The sequence below is a fragment of the Cannabis sativa genome, chromosome 4 (assembly GCF_029168945.1).
Source record: "Cannabis sativa cultivar Pink pepper isolate KNU-18-1 chromosome 4, ASM2916894v1, whole genome shotgun sequence".
Classification (NCBI taxonomy): domain Eukaryota; kingdom Viridiplantae; phylum Streptophyta; class Magnoliopsida; order Rosales; family Cannabaceae; genus Cannabis; species Cannabis sativa.
Genome location: NC_083604.1, coordinates 54,886,219 through 54,904,591, shown reverse-complemented (window position 1 = coordinate 54,904,591; position 18,373 = coordinate 54,886,219). Strand labels below are relative to the sequence as shown.

General features: G+C 33.4%; 2 protein-coding genes across 2 annotated transcripts; one reads left to right on the top strand and one right to left on the bottom strand.

Annotated features, from left to right (window-relative positions):
• Positions 1-6,769: 6,769 nt before the first annotated feature.
• On the bottom strand, positions 6,770-8,218 carry LOC115713275 (uncharacterized). Its single transcript, XM_061113060.1, has 5 exons — positions 7,848-8,218; positions 7,569-7,758; positions 7,366-7,467; positions 7,113-7,270; positions 6,770-7,018 (listed from the first exon to the last, which is right to left on the bottom strand). Exons 1-4 carry the CDS (start codon positions 8,099-8,101, stop codon positions 7,226-7,228), a joined length of 591 nt encoding a protein of 196 aa, XP_060969043.1. The 5' UTR covers positions 8,102-8,218; the 3' UTR covers positions 6,770-7,018; positions 7,113-7,225.
• Positions 8,219-14,380: 6,162 nt separating this feature from the next.
• On the top strand, positions 14,381-15,755 carry LOC133037003 (isoeugenol synthase 1-like). Its single transcript, XM_061113797.1, has 4 exons — positions 14,381-14,454; positions 14,727-14,889; positions 14,979-15,228; positions 15,685-15,755. Exons 1-4 carry the CDS (start codon positions 14,381-14,383, stop codon positions 15,753-15,755), a joined length of 558 nt encoding a protein of 185 aa, XP_060969780.1.
• The last annotated feature ends 2,618 nt before the right edge of the window (positions 15,756-18,373 follow it).

Below are 18,373 nucleotides of genomic sequence, written 5' to 3'. Positions count from 1 at the left end.
ATAGACCTAATCCACCTATTGGAGATAACCAATTCTCCGCCAGGTAACAGGGTTCCAAACCCTGATTCATATCTATCAAACGGTCTACCCAATTTACTAAAGACTCTGGCCGCCACATAAGAATGTGTAGCCCCAGAATCAAACAGCACTGAATATAGCGAGTTGTTAATAAAAAGCTGACCTGTGACAACTGATGGGCTGGCATCTGCATCAGCCTGCGTGATAGCGAACACCCTGGCTGGAGTGGGTATCGCTGGAGCTCGCGGTGCCTCTAGTCAGAGCTGGGGACAGTCCCTCTTAAAGTGTCCGAGCATGCCACAATGAAAGCATCCCTGACCTTTGCACTCGCCCCGATGGTGCCTCTTGCAGCTAGGGCACTCGGGATAGGAGAATCGAGTCTCAGTACCACCAGGACGACTCCCTCTATTCTGGTTCCCCCGGAACCTCTTGTTCTGACTCGAGCCACCGGAAGCAGTGGGTGCTCTCTTCCTCTGATCAATGGCCGAACCACTACTCCCCCTGTTGAAGCCTGATGCAGGAGGGGTAGGAGCTCCGCCACTCACCGGAGTACTGGCTGATTCTGACATACACCCAACTGCGCTCTCAGCTCGCAGTGCCTTCTCCACCATCTGAGCATAGGTGGTGTTGTCGTCTGTGGTGATCATCAAATCATGCCTGATCCTGGCATTCAACCCGTCCAGATACTTCTCCTTCTTGCTGAAGTCGGTCGGCACAATTCCCAAGGCTAACCTCGCCAACCGATCAAACTGAGTAGTATACTCAGTGACGCTCATGTTCTCACGCTGGGTCAGGTGAGCGAACTCTTTCCTCTTGGCGCTTCTGACCGCCTCGTTGTAGTATTTTGCATTAAAGAGTTCCTGGAACCTTTCCCAGGTCATGGTGGTGACGTCATGGATCTGAGACACCATGTCCCACCAGACCAAAGCGTCCTCCTGGAACTGGAATGTGGCGCATACCACTCTGTCGTTACCGGTGACACCCATAAAGTTCAAGATCTTGGTAATCACCGTCAGCCATTGCTCGGCTTTCATCACGTCCGGGCCTCCTAGGAAAACCGGAGGTGCTTGCTTCCGGAACCGCTCATACAGAGGTTCCAATCTATGGGCCGCCACCACTATGTCGGCCCGGGGCAGAAGGCGGTGCCACCGGAACTACGGCACTAGAACCGGCAGGAGCACCCCGCCGTCTCAACCTCTCGAATCTCGAGGTCTTGCTCTTCGATCCGGCTTGCATCTCCGCAAACCGTAACTCCCAATTCTGGGCTCCCTGATCGGCTGGGGGAGCCTGGGCAGCCTGTGGCGGGTTCTCATCACCCCGACCACGAGCCCTGCCTCGGGGACCTCTACCTCGGCCCCTGACAGGTGGGGGAAACTGAGCTCCCTGTCCTTGGTTCGACCCCACGGAATTGCCCTGACTCCTGGTAGTCCGCCTGGCGTCCATCTGATTAGAACCGCCTGCGAAACCAAGAGTTGGCATATCAGGTCGTATTCAAGGAGAGCTTACTAATGCCGCTTAATTTGGAAATTAAAAACGAAACATGCGCCTATTCTACTATCAGGCTACTAACATGCTTCCTAACATGCTTTTCTTTTTCATAACTGAATAAAAATAAACTACTAAAGCAATAAAGGCTTACTGAACCGTGACACGAGCTAACTGCTGATGATGATTGTACATGTCGTGACGATCTTCGGAAGACAACGGCTCTGATACCAATTTGTAACACCCTAACTAGCATAGGCGTATTACGTGATTTTTAAACATGCTGTGCAGCTCGTTGCTAATCAACGAGGTTTATGGAAAAACGTGATTAATTAAAATTTTGCTTTTTAATTAAACTTATAAAACAATATTACAAAAGACTCGGGATCCCGATTATAAAATTCTTTACAAAAATTTTAACTGTTTAACTGATATACAAAATAAAGGTCGTCTAACAACCAGTTACAAAAATTCAGCCTTGCTGTCCCGATGATCGTACGCTCCAGGCCTAACCGCCCCGACATGTACAATCCTCACAAGCTCGCTCACGGTCCATCAGCTTTAGCCTTGCCTTTACCTACACATAAACGTAGATCTGTGAGTCGACAGACTCAGTAAGAAAAGCATAATAATACTCATACATAATTCTAACTGCCGTGTCCAACACGATACTGAGTCCCGCTACTGCCGTGTCCAACACGGTACTGAGCCACTACTGCCATGTCCAACATGGTACTGAGTTTTGAACGTTCACAGGGACGGTACTATTGACAAGTATCCTCCCGATCGGCCGAACCGGTCATACTCCGTTGCCGGTCATACTCCACCGTACCGACGGGATAGGTCAATAGCACGGAACTACCAACCAAATGTCAGCCTGATCGGTCGAACCGGTCATACTCCGCCGTCGGTCATACTCCACTCGTACCGACGTGACAGGGTTGGATGGTTCGAAGCCAACATACAACTAAAGTAATCTATTAGGCTTCCTACATGCACGCTAAACATGTAATCTACATATGCATACTGTTATACTAATCTTACCTGGATTCCGAATTCAGGTGTGCCGGTCAACCTGACTGGAACTTTAGCTGAGCGGCGGATTACGTGCTCCTAAACCATAAAAATCACAACGCTATAAGTGACACGCTAAATCACTTCCCGGGGACTTAAACTAGGAACTAAAAGTTTCCCTATCGATAAAAAGCATGTCAATACCCCCTAAAACATAAAAACGAGGAAAAACACGGTTTCTGAAAATTCCCCAACCGGCAGACCGGTTGCCCAACCGGAATTCCGGTTCTGGGAATTTTCGAAGCCCATCCGGAATTCCGGATGCACAACCGAAATTTCGGTTCCTCGCAGGCAGCAACATCAAATTTTCATAACTCAACCAATTCAACCCCAAATTGATTCAAACTTTCCAGAGCTGTTCTAAACCTTCCCTAGAACATTTCTAAGGCCTCAAAACAACCTAGAATACACAGAAACAATAATCACCATTGGAGCTCAAGCTTTGAGTTCTAAACTCAAACTTCAGCAAATCCCTCTAATCATGCATTCCACTAGCTTAAATCCACATAAACAAGCATATCTAACCCTCAGAAAACAACTAAGAACATCCAGCAACTACACAGCAATAATTTAAACCATTTCTTTCAAAAATCATAACTTTTTTACATAAAAATCTAACTAATTAGAACAAGAAACTCAAGCATGCAATTCAACCTAATTAAACATAATTCATTCAACATTTTAACCATAAAAACAACAACAATAACCAACAGCAGCAACATCATCAAAAAGCATGCATTTCACTCAATATTTCATCATTTTTTCTTCATAATTTTAAAGAAGAAATCAAGAGAAGCTAACCTAGCTTGAAGAATGCTTAGAATGGATGAGAATTTGCTTGAAAATCAAAGAAGAAAATCAGCTTCATGCACCCTTATGCTTCAGCCGAAATAGAGAGAAGACTAGAGAGAGTTTTCTTTTTTCAAAGTTTTCTAATTTTTTGCTAAGTGTTGAAATTAAGAGAAAAGGGAGTTTTAAGGCATATATCACATTATTTCAGCCAAGTAACATTAAAATAAACATTTAATCATCAATTAATAAAGTCACTAAAGAAAAAACATTAATGGGGCAAAAAGACCATTTTGCCCCTCCACCATAAAACCACATAAAACATACTAAAGGGGTATTTTTGGGAAATTCTAAATTCCCGGCCATTCCCGACATTCCCAATGTCTAAAACCCGTCCCCAAACTACTAACATACTAAGTTATGATTTCTACTGAGCCAAACACCGAGTTCCAAAATACCGGGCACCGGAAATGCAAAATATGAAAACTACTGAATAACATAACTATGCATTTCTGAATTCCATAAATAACAGTATAATAAATTATTTAAATAGCTATAAATAATTTCATAATTAACTGATAATTTTCAAATTAACTAAGCGGGCTTTACAAACAATATAGAAATTATTAGTAAATGTTCATTTGATTTGCCCTGAAGTTGTTATATCTAGAGGTACTCATGGAGATACCTTAATGTTATAAAGTATTGATGATTTAAAAATGATAACCGTGCTAAAAACGATACTCTAGAAGAGACTCCCAAAAGAAGTTAGACATAACACATTTGATCATAATTGAATCCCTGAAGTGATTCGTTATAGGTACCTATAAATCATAAACATATTTGAAAAATATGCAATTTAAAGAGATCTCTATAAGTTATGTCAATATGGGAGGAAATTATCATTTATTGAAATTTTTGTCGACAATAAATATTGAATGTGTGGATATGCAATAAACTAACATGAGATAGCAAGGATCATTGTATTAGATTTGTCGAGAATTATCGACATACATTTTGATTTTTGGCCAAAATATTATGACGCAGTCCAGGCAAATTTACTCACATAAAGTGAAGTAAGACCTGTAGGGTGTGCAAATAAATATTTCTAATGAGAAATTTGCATATATGTATTTGTACATAATGAATTGTTGTACAAAGTTTGCATAGACATGAGATTGATTGAAGTAAGGCTTAAATATTGAGAAAATATAATCATGATTTGATTATAGCCTGGAATATATTTTATGAGAATTTATAAGCGTCACATAAATGTTGCAACAAAAAGTTATTCATTTAGAGCTCCTAATATAGTGAGAATTTGAAATAAGCCTTATCTAAAAATTCTAGAAGAATTTAATACATGTCTTAAGTGATATAAATTCTAAGTCGCACGCACTATATGACAAAGATCTTTGTATGAAATAAAGACATGTAAGTAAATTATTGTTTGAAAAATACGTATGATTGTCTATGCAGTATAAATACGTAAATTATACGTTGTGATAGACTCTTGAAGAGTTTTTGATTATTTGCAAAACAAACTTTTATTTCTTTTGTATATCGAGAAATATTATATGTATAAAGTTTGTTCATTAGTATTGAAGTCCTGAAGTACTTCATATGTATCAAGAATTATATATATATGATCATTTGATATGGAAATTAAGATCATACAACAAGATGGAATAAATATATGGTCTTGGAGTACCATCATTGTCACAAATGAAAATTTGTAGTACCATTAATGTGTTATGTTCATATCTACTTGAAATTTTAAATTTTCGTATGAACAAAGTTGTGTACACACATGAATGATACAATTAGTTGGATAAAGACTAATGTTCCACGAACCCCTCATCTATAATTTAGAAGTCCATGCATACTCTGGAAGAGTTATAGAAAATATATGATCAAAGATTGTATATGATGATATTTTGAAAGTGATAACAATGATCTTATGAGATATATTATCACCAAAAGAATTATGGATCATATGTGCATGAGGGGGAGACATATTCATGTTGCACTCTTTTTCCCTTAGTTTAGGTTTTGTCCCAATGGGTTTTCCTGGCAAGATTTTTAACGAGGCAACTTGCAAATAATTATGAATATGAAATATATATTGTACTCTTTTCCCTAGCTCAGATTTTGTCCCACTGGGTTTTTTTGGCAAGGTTTTTAACGAGGCAACTATAAATCATGTTAACATACTTGCATTTTATGAAGCAAGTAGAGAATGTGTGTGAGTGAGATCATTGGCATAGCATATTCGGGAAACATATGGATTGCACTCAAGAAAGAAGTATCAACCCAAGCAATTCTCTATGGATAATACTGCTTGCATCGTTCAACTAAAAGGAGGTACATTGAAGGAGATAGAGTTAGAACACATTTCACGAAATTCTTCTTTATATGCTTCAAGAAAATGCATATTGGTGTTCAACATATTCAATCAAGTGTCAATCTTACAAACTTATTCACAAAGTTATTACCAACATCAACATTTGAGAAGACGGCAGACAAGATCGAAATTCGTCGATTAGAAGATCTCCACAAATGCCTAAATGAGGGGGAGTTAGTTTACACTATACTCTTTTTCCTTTGATCAAGTTTTCACCAAGATTTTTAATAAGGCAGTTAGTATGGATATCCAAGGGGGAGTGTTATAAATATTAATAATTATGTGGATGTCCAAATCTTTTATTTATTACCATGAATTTTAATCAACATTCCTCTTTTCCTTAGTTTCCTTTTTTCTTAATTTCTTAATATCTCACTCTTGTATTTGTATAAATAGGGGTTCACCCCATTGGAATAAACAATTCAGAAATTCTCATTCACTTTCTCTTTCTCTCTTCATCTTCTTCTTCTTCTTTCTTCTCATCTATTTTATATTATTTTATATTATTTTATAACATTATTTATATTATATATGTTATTACAATTAATATTGATTTTAAAACACGTGAATAGGGTGGATTGGAGGAGCACGATAAACTTGTTATGGCTCTTAAACAAGTGGATGTTGTTATATCTACGTTACCTGTTCCTCAACATCACTACTACAAAAACTACCTTTAGAGGCAGTTTTTAAGCCCTTTCAGCGTCGATTTTGACGAAATTCGCTACCGACACTGTTCAAGGTGACGCTAAAGGGTTTTAAAAAACCGACGCCATATATACCCCTATGGCGTCGGCTATTAGCTAGGAACCGACGCCATAGGTGGCGTAGGGACCGACGCCATATATGAGTGTTTTTCTGTTTTTTTAATTTTATATAATTTATTTAAATTATATATTTATTAATTTATATATTATTTTATTTCATTTATATTTAAATTACATATCTATTTTTTAAAAGGTAAATTAAATATTATTTAAATTAATTTTAAAATTGGCTAAAATACATAATTTCATTTCATAAAAGTAATTAAATATTACACAAACATTAATGTAAAATTAGTCCAAAATATTAGTAAGTTAATAAAACTAACTACAAAATAATTTAAAAAAATTACATAGGGAAGAAAAATTCTTGGGCCTTTCAGCCTCAATCGTCATCGTGAATCACCGTCGTCAACCGTTCTATCCACTGTCGGTGTAATGGTAACAATTCAGTTTTTGGATCGTATTGCCCCTTACCCCCAAACTGTTAAAAAAATTAAAAATTTATATTAGTTTATGTATATATGTATATTATATATTTGTTATTATAAATACTATAATCAATAATTAAAACTTACAGCTTTTTGATCTTGTATGTAACAGTTGGGGTTTGCACGTGCGACGATGTCAGTCATGTATTTTAAAACATAAAAATCACATTCTTGGCTTTTAGGTTGTCTTGGACAATTTGCTAGTGAAATTCCTTGCCACGGGCCAAGATACTCATGTGCGTCCCCTATATATTTGAATCCATTATTTGAAAAATTATATTAACATTTCAATTCATTAGTTAATTTAAATTTGTTACATAAGAAGTCATTAAATTATTACCTTCCGATCATTTGAGTAATTTCTTCGGGAATTGGGCGGCCACATACAGGGTCTAAAAGGATAATTTTCTTTGGCATAACGACCTCTAGCGTCCAATGCGCACTAGAAAATTATATTGGAATATAAGTAAGATAGTATAAAAATAATTTGAAGTCATAATATAGAAATGAACAATGAGCACTAAAGAATTAAATAGAGTTTACCCAAATTTTCCAAGGAATAAAGAACATTTGGTGGTTGTTATTCATCAATGATAACCAAGCAGCCAATCGTCTTGCCGCATTGTCAAAAGATTGACTCTTCTCTTCCTCGGTTATCCCATTCACTACGAGAAGCTCTGGGTCGTAAAACTTGAAAAAATTTCTCATACCGTTGAGGCTCTCCCAGATGTGCCTGTCAAAAAAATTGTTAAGTATTAGTGTCATATAATAATTTGACTAGAATTTGATATATAAGGTTAATTAGATTAAAGAAGAGTATACATCATTCCAAACAGCATTCCCTGGTTGCCGATGAAGTCACACGTAGCAACCTGCTGCAAATCCTCTCTAGATAACGTGATCTGGGTACACAGTACTATGAATTCTCGGGGTACAGGAATGGTGATTATATCACGTTTATCTTTGAGGTTCAGGAATTCAACAACCATCCATTTTAGCGATTTAGGGATCAAGTCCATCTTCTCTTTCGTGAATAATTCATCTTCCCGTGCACCACCGCCTTGTGGAGAAAGCATCGGAGCTTTTCCCTTCGACGCATCACGTCTTGAAGGCGGTTGAGCGAGTGGACCCTAAAAAAAACAGAACATAATATATCAAATTTTATCCAAATTCTACTAAAATTTCGGCAGCATAAACGGCTGTAATTGAATGTCCCCAAAAATTTTAAACATGCCTGTATAACGACAAATAAAAATTTTATAATAGTAGTTTGTTCATCCATCCAACCGCAGCATATATATTCACAGAACATACTTCACTATGGTTGAATATTGAAGATATTCAAACTCCACTAATCATTAATAATTAATTTATAAGAGAAGTTACCTCAGATGTTACAATTAAGTGTTTAGGCCAAGGAAGGAACATGTGTGGTGCGTCCCTAACATATCAGCACCCTTCAATTGGGATTGGGATTTTAGCGTCCTCTTGCAGCATTTTTGAAATCAGAGCCCGGGCATGTGAATCATCGTATGGCGTGCAGTGAACAGTGATGTCACCCTCATGCTCGTACAGATATGGTCGGGCCACAATGTTGTCGATGTTGTCAGAGTAGAGATATACTTGCTGATCATCTCTCGCATGGTCATCAAAATTGTACCGGAGCGCTGGCTCGTTGAGGGAAATAAACTCCTCAGCATATAATTGACCCTCATCCTCACCAGTGTATGGTTGTGGAACATACGCCTCACCAGCCACCTCTCGTTCTTCCTCTTGTTCGACAGTGTTTCTCTTCTGTTTAAGGGATTGAACTTCGACACTTTCCTTTTCTTCTTGTCGAACAGTTTAGATGCCCTGGTCAGGAACCTGCAAATCATAAAATGCAAATTAGCTACGATTTTATTTGTGTAACTAAATAAATAACATTTGAAGTACTAGCATACACAGCAGCCCTGACACATCCAGGATGCTCTGGTGTCCCGAGCGCCTGCGTCAAGATATCGTTTTGGCGCTGGACCTGAATTTGTCCCTGAGTAAGCTTCTCCTCTAATTGAGCCTAATGCACGCATATATTCAAGCAATTAGTATGTGAATTATATATACTAACTCATTAGTAGAACTCTATTAAGGATTAAAATATACTTACTATCTTCTCAGCAATTTCCTTGTCGTAATCAGTGACAAGTTTCTGACTCTTGGTGCGAGATTTTATCCAAACACGGTGTCGGGGGATCTTGAACGTCGAGATCCTTTTTCTACATTATTTTATAACAATTAAATGAGTACAAAATTAAATTTTATAGCACATTATTAGAATTTAAGCATTACTTACCACAACTTCCCGTACGTTCACCAGTCCACTTCGACCACTTCGATGTCTGGATTAGATTTTTGAGGAACGTTCACGTTGCACCTTACTCAATTCCTACAATGCCAAAAAAAAATATTAGATACATGTACTTGTATTTAAGAGTTTATCTTAGTACAAATATAATTAGCGTACCTGAAATTCAGGAGTTAGTCGACTTGCAACAAAAGTGCACCAATCAGCATGGTCGATTTCGGGATGCTTTTCAGGGACTTGTGCTAGTTGTCCCACATCCTTCTCTTCCACAGCGGGCATTATGATGTCTTTTGTCATCCTATTCTTGAAGTCTTTCATTATCTTCCCAGCAAGGATGAGACAATCATGTTTGAAGGAATCTGGCACAATGAACCCCATCTAGTTTGAAGGAAAACAAACACGGTTAGACTGAACATTTGAATTAATAAAAAATAAATCAAAATTCTAACAATAATTTCTGCTTACTTGTATATCTTTCCAAACTTTATCTTTTAGAGTAGGGTTGACTTCTTTCCAGTTTTTATAGGACAACCCTATCGTCTGACGGCATCTGACACCTAAAGTTGATACGAGCTTCGCATAGCTTTTGCCGCAGTATTATCCTTTATCATTAACCTCGAGGGCCAATCTTTTGCGTAGATCCATTAGTTTGGATATTTCATTCATTTGCGTAGGCCCTCGTGTAGGTATTATTGTTGGACACTCTGCCTCTGGGTCTCATTCGGTTCCTGAACCCGATTTGGCCATATCTACACCATTAACAAATAAAATTTAAAGTTAGCTATACATAACAAGTAATCTATACGAAATATTAAATGCATAAACAAATTGTTAAGTATTCAGCATAAACAAACACAATATAAAGTAAGCTATAAGTAGGGAAATCACTGACAGTCCACAATAACACAGCTTTCAGATTAAAGAATTCTTTTTTAAAACCACCATAGGCCTGAACACCATTCTCATACAATTCTATTAAATCGTTAATCAATGGTTCCAAATATACATCGATATTATGTTCGGGTTGTTGCGGGCCTGATATCATTAAAGAAAGCATGTTAAATTTCCTCTTCATCACTAACCAGGGAGGAAGATTGTAGATAACTAGGAAGACATGCCATGAACTATGACGACTACTTAGAGATCTATGTGGATTTACTCCATCCGCATGCAGACCGAGATGAATGTGTCTTGGTTCTAATTTGAATTCAGGTTTTATGTAGTTTACTTTTTTCCAAGCTTGGGAATCTGCAGGATGTCTAAGTTTTCCATCTTTCACTCTCTTGGTCTCATGCCAAATCAAATTTTCAGAATGTTCTACACTACGATCTAATCGTTTCAGTCGCGGAATCAAAGGCATGTACCATATCACTTTTTAGGGGATAATTTTCCTATTCTCCTTACTCTTGTTTACTTTATGGCAGGATAAACCGCGAGTCGGACAATAATTCATGTTTGCATATTCCTTACGATGTAAAATGCAATCGTTCAGACATGCATGAATTTTTTCATACTTTTATTGAAATCATTACCCTCGATATCATCTACCCCCGCTTTCCTAATGGATATGGATCATCAGGTAAACGTTCACCATGCCAATACCAAGTTGTTGGGTTTTATGCCTTAAATAAAACTCTATTTCAATGTAATCCATTTTATTCAATATCAATAAAGAAACAGAAATATTTTTCATTTATTTGTGTATGTTTTGGTTCATTTTATCAATTGCTTGTCTATTTGATTCATAAATTCATTTCAAACCCTTTTCACATACTTGATCCTGTTTATTGTGTTGTCAACACAGTGGAAAGTAAACATGACTATGTGAATAAAGATTCCTAGATTTATCAGACACAGGGTTTTACTGATATGATAATCTACAACAGAGTTTACTTGCATTTGGAGAAATGCTATGTTCTTTCCAGAGCATTGGTTAAAGTAAAGCTCAGGTTGGGTGCATGGAGTATGCATCGAAAATGACCGATATTGAACTTTGACATAGATTTATTAAACTTACCGTAATATCTATTCAAGTCAATATCGCCTAGTTGATCCTAGATCAAATGATCTAAATCCTGATATGATTAGGCTCAATCTCAAGAGTGTTATTCGTGTTCTTTAATTTGTTAGTTAAGCCTACTTTTGGGTCAGGGTGATACATACATTTTGGGAACACGATAGTGCAATTGAGTGGGAGCGCTAACATAAATATAGAATCTATAGCTTCTATCTGGCGAATAGAAAGTAAAGGATGATTTCCTTTGAGCTTGACCAAACGAAAATAAATGGTGGAGTACTCATTTCACATAGCTGAAATATCATTTATACGGGGTTAAGTGTTCTAAGGATAAAATACATTGTAGGGTGTTACGGTAATCTAATCCCTTTACAGTGTAGATCATTCATATAGAGGATCATTGATCAAATTAGGATTATAACAATGGATAACTAATGACGTGTCTATATGGTGGAACATATAGAGCGTTCTATATACTGAGAGTGCAATTCTAAGTTCTATGCGTGGATTCAACGAAGAATTAATAAGTCATGAATTTAAGTTATAAATTCTTGATCTTCTTATTGGAAGCTCAGTTATATAGACACATGGTCCCCCCACTAGTTGAGACAATATTACTTGTAAGACTCATTTAATTGGTTTTGATTAATCAATTATAATTCTCAAATTAGACTATGTCTATTTGTGCATTTTTCACTAAGTAAGGGCGAAATTGTAAAGAAAGAGTTTTTAGGGCATATTTGTTAATTAAGATACTTTGTATGGTTCAATTAATAAATATGATAAATGACAATATTATTTAATAATTATTTGTAGTTATTAAATAGTTAGAATTGGCATTTAAATGGTTGAATTTGAAAATTGGCGTTTTTGAGAAAATCAGATGCAAAAAAGATAAAACTGCAAAATTGCAAAAAGTGAGGCCCAAATCCACTTGTATAGGGCCGACCACTTTTGTAGGAAATTTAAACTGATATTTTCATTATTTTAATGCCAAATAATTCAAACCTAACCCTATGTGGTATGCTATAAATAGATAGTGAAGGCTTCAGGAAACTTAACAGTTTACATCTTGTTTCCTTCAGAGAAAAACTTGAGCCTTCTCTCTCTATACTTAGCCACCACCTTCTTCTCTCTCTTCTTCATTATAAATTTCGAATCTCTTAGTGATAGAGTAGTGCCCACACACAGCAAGTGATACCTCAATCATAGTGAGGAAGATCGTGAAGAAAGACATTCAACAAGAAGGAGATTCAACACTAAAGAAAGGAGAGAAAGAGATCCAGGTTCAGATCTTGATAATACTCTGCGACAGAAAGGATACAAGGGTTAGAGATCTGAACGGAAGGAGACATTTTATTCCGCTGCACCCAATGTAAGATTTCTCATACTTTATATGTGTTTAATTTATAATTGTTTTAGAAGTTCATATTTAGGGTGTTAATCAACATACTTGTGAGTAGATCTAAGATCCTGGTAAAATAATTTCCAACACAAGTAGTATAACTTCTATTGAAACCTCGTAAATACACATGGTCCTTAATCATTATAATATTCCCTTTAGATACAATACAACAATCTACATACGGATAATGAATAAGATCGTGATTTTTAGAATTCTTTAAGACAAACTCTAAAAATGCATCGAACCCTACTTGAAATCGCAGTGTGTCTCTCTCCTCACACATCCATGATTTATCCATAAAAAATTCCTATCCAAAAAAATTCATTATTTAGTAACTAATTATAGCTAGTTACTAATTACACAATGTAACTAACTAGGTTTCTCACAATTAATTCATATTAATTTATAAATTACTCAAATTCTTGCTGTTTTAGTTTAGTTCATGTTATTAAGTTGTTTAGTTGATCAGAATGTTGGGAAAATTGAAAAGTTTATATAAATGTGTATATAATTATTTTTTATGTCACCTAACTTCTTATTACTATGTTATAATTAACTAGTTATTTGTGTTATGTAAATATTAATATTTTTTCAGTAAGATTTATCCTAATTCTATCGAAATTTTGACAGCGTAACGTCTGTAATTGGACGTTCCCAAAAATTTTAGAAGTGCCTAAAATAAAAAACAAAACAGATATAACAATACAGCATAGACAATACAAAATTTATCCACCTATCCAACCATAATACATGTATTTGCAGAACCTACTTCACTACAGATGAATATTTAAGATATTCAAACTCATCTAACATGCATTGATAATTAATTATATAATGAGAAAAAGTTAGTTAAAGTATATACCTATATATGCAAGCTCAAATACGATCAACACAAAATTATGCATACAACGAAATTGCAAAATTAATTATTTCATTACTTATAACTAGTTATAAAAAAACAGTAACAAGTTACTTAGTTACTAAATTATACATACACATATATATAATCAATTATATCTCACACTAATTCAATTTTAAATTTTTTATTTCTAAACTAATTAAATCCTTTCAATGCCATTAGCATTCACAATATATATATATATTACATAGAATATATATACAATACAATATACAAATTGTATTTACATAAAAAATATACACACAATATATACACATATCCAATAAAATATAAAAATACATATATATACTATATATTGAGGTTTAAATTTTTACCTTATAACCGCAATCTGACGAGCAATTCCGCAAAAAATCCGAGCACTATGCACATACAACACAACAATATTACTAAAATAAAAAAACCCAAAAAATAATTTACAAAAACCAAAAATAAAACAATGTACATTATAAAAATGAATAGAAACTATATTTATACCTTAAAGGATGTTGAGATTCAATGTTTTCTCAACAAATAATAGTGGCCGGAGTTATACCCACTATTTTTGTTTGGGTTCGGATGACACTTAAATAGGGAAAAAAAATTAAAACTTTTTAGGTGTATGAGATTAAGTATCGAAAATAGAAGATTTTGCAACAAAAATGGACTCAAATGGTTGAGAAATGGGGGAGAAATGGGCTGGCAGAGGGGTGGTTGGCGAGGGTTTTCTCTTCTCGGTGGTGGTTGTGCTATCTCTGGTTTAGCTAGGTTCACGTGAGGAGTATGAAGAAGACGACATAGGGTTAGTATATATAACCCTATGTCGTCGGTTGTTATAGAATAACCGACGGCATAGGGTACACGTGTCAAATTTCACGTGTACCCTATGCCGTCGGTTATTCTATAACAACTGACGGCATAGGGTCACAGTATCAAACCCTGTGTCGTTTGATTCCACACCGCCTCTAAAAGTAAATTTTCAACAGGCGAGTATTTTCAGACCCTTTAACTTCTCTTTTTATAAAATGAGTTCAAAAAAGGGAAACTAAAGGCTTGTTTTGTAGTAGTAAGGAGCACGATACACTTGTTATGGCTCTTAAACAAGTGGATGTTGTTATATCTACGTTACCTGTTCCTCAACATCTTGATCAACTCAAGATACTCAAAGCTATAAAAGAGGCAAAAGAAGCTGGTAACATCAAGGTTATTATATTTACAGAAGAGTAATGATATGTCATATATTAATTAATATTAGTGTGTTAAATATTAATGGTTATTGATCTATTATAAAGGGAAAACAGAGATTTGTTCCATCAGAGTATGGGAATGAAGTGGATAGAGTGAGTGGATTGCCACCATTTGAGGCTTTACTAGAAAATAAAAGGAAGATCAGAAGAGCCACAGAGGCAGCAGGGATTTCGTACACCTACGTATCTGCAAATGCATTTGCAGCCTATTTCATTGAGTACCTGCTTCATCCACACGATCAAAGTGCTCCAAACGAACACCAAGTCAAAGTTTATGGCAGCGGCCATACCAAGGGTAAATATTTTTATTCAATACTATTCTTTTTTGTTTTGGGGTAAATCAGCACCAATAATATTAGGCCTGTAAATTAATTCTCTATTACATATTCTCAAACCACTCTGTCAATCAAGCTCAAATTCTTTAGCATCACCACTCCTATTTTTTATATCTTGCTGTATTTTTTTTTAAACGAACTATAGTAGTTAATTACTTTTGATTCCACACAACAATTTCGACATGCCCACAAGTACTATACCACCTCTGTCAATGTCAACACAACCACCTGTTTTCTAAATTTAGATAGATTTACTTGTATGACAATCAAAAAATAAGTGGTCCCTTGACTCCTTTTTCCAGTTCAATACTATTCTTGCTAGGCTTAGGTTTGGAAAGCTATAGACTAATTGGATTTTGGTGTAATTAATAGAAGTAATTATACAATTTCATGCATTTGTATTATTGTGTACTTAGAGTGTAACTACTCTTCAATTCTTATAGCTCGCATGAGAGTTAGTGTATCTACTACAAAAGATTCATTTTAACTAACAAAGTTCTATTTGCAGACAAGTATTACACATCTCAATATTTTAAAAAAAATAAGTTTAATATAATTTTTAAAAATTACTCTTAATATTTTTAATTTTTTTTTTTAATTTTAATTTTAATATTTATTTTAATTATATTTTCAAATTTTAAATCATGTGTAATTTTTTGTCTAATAAAATTTCATATAATTTTTTATTTTATTTTCTGTAATAATATTTAAAATATAATTTTTTATAAGTATACTTTTTAAGAATATTAATTAGAAAATAAACTTAAAAATACAATTAACATAATCAAAGATATATATTTTATGTAAAATAAAAATTATTATAATATAGAGTGCAAGTATTTTATAAATTTTTGGTTGTGTACATAAAACTTTTCTTCAAAGCAGTTGTTTTTTTTTTTTATTTTAACAGAATTTTACATAACAATACAGATAGTAACTAACAGAACAACTTATATTGTAAGCCAGATTCACATAATAACCCACATGGAAACTATTAGAACAACCAAACCTATAAAAATGATATAAAAAAAAGTTAAAAATTGGTATATAGAGTAATTCCCTTCAGTATGAACTACTAATATATATATTCTTGTGTAATTACTAATTATTTTACCAAATAAAACACTAAATTTTATATTTAAATACATTTTTTTAAAAAAAATATAGTATAATTACCACTACCATATATATATAGTTAATTTAATGTACTTACACTCTTCAATTCAAGAATTGAATATAATTTTATATGTAAATTGTAATTATTAACTATTTATCAAACAAGAAATAATAATTTATATAAAATTACCATTTTAATTATATCCAAAATCTAATTATATAATTACAGTACCGACCTATTAATTACACTTACTTACTTTTTAAGCAAAACCAAATGATATGCTCAAATATTTTTCAACAAATTAAACCTATACATTTCATTGTTCATATAATATTCACTACTTCATTTTTTTTTATTTTGAAATAGACAACTACCTAATTGGCTATATATATACATTTTCTATCAAAAAATTGACTATATACATATCCTAGATGATTTTTACATGGGACAAGAAAATTATTATTGTGTACTGTAACTTACTAGTAAAAAAATGAAACGAATATGAAAAGAAAGTTCCATCTTACAAGTAAAATTATACGGCTCCTTGTTTTTGACTTTGAATTTTTAATAGGATAAAGATTAATTTGAAACGATTTCATTCTCTTCTTATTAATTAAGTTTTTTTACAAAAAAATAAATTAAATTAAATATTATAAGTTTATAAAATTTAAAACGATTATAAAATTGTAAGACAAAAATATTAAAAATATTTTTTATTAAACGTATGACATATATTCTCAGAAAAAATTATTACATGACCCACACTGAATAAACAAACAACCAAGAACAATGCATATACAAAATAATAATTTACCCATCTAATTACAATATATTTATCATAAAACCTATTTCAGGATGAATATCTAAGATATTTAAATATTTTTATATTATACGTAAACATATTAATAGTACAATGCAATTTTATATACTACTAACATGGAAAAAAATTACAAACTTTTAAAATGCAAGAAAAAAACAAAGACTTTAGCGGGCAGCAGCAAAACAAGACAGCAATATATGAACTAATTCACAAAAAAAAAAATCAAATTAAAAAGATAAACACATATATATACACAAAAAAATACAATGACATAAACACATATATACATACACTATATACATATACACATACTTACCCACACAAATATATATCTATTCTATATAAAGTGTGTCTATATAACTAAAATTTTTGTTTTATGAGAAATTTATGGGTGACTTTTTATTTTTATTTAATAAAATAATAAAATATTATTTATATATAATAAAATAAATCCTATTAATATTTGAATTGATATTTAGTATATTTCAACTCTATATATAATCACAACTATAACTCTAGAAATTAAAAATATATATATAAAATAATCGTCCATTTTATTTATATTATTTAAAATAATTCATTGTGGTTCAAGATCACAATGAACAGAAAAAGTGGCAAAAACACAAATGTAGTTCAAAATCATAGTAAACTAAGAAAGAATGAGAAGAGATTATTAAGCATTAAATATTCTCAGTAAACACACTCAAAGAATCGCATTGAGAGAGGAAAAAAAAAGAATACCAATTGTGATATATATAAATAAATAAAAGCGAAGAATATTATATAATTATTTATATCTTTATATATTAAAAGTGCCTATCTAACGGCATTTCTTGGTTTAACCGAATATACTTAAAAATAAAAGAATATTCTGTTAAATTTAACGATTAGGTTTGATCTCCCGTTAAAAAATAAACCCAATAATTAAACCAAAAAATTAAACAATCTTTTATATAACAATCTTTTAAATATTAATAATCTATTTTTAAATTAAAAAAATCATCTTAGCCACATATCTCTCTAACAAACCTATCTGGGAGAATATTAATAATTTTTTTTATTTATTTTTTAAAAAATAAAAATATAGATAAAATATCTAGAAAAGATAATATAAAAAAAGATTGATTGTGTTGGCTTAGAGATTTTTGGGCTTGGGCTTAAAAAAATA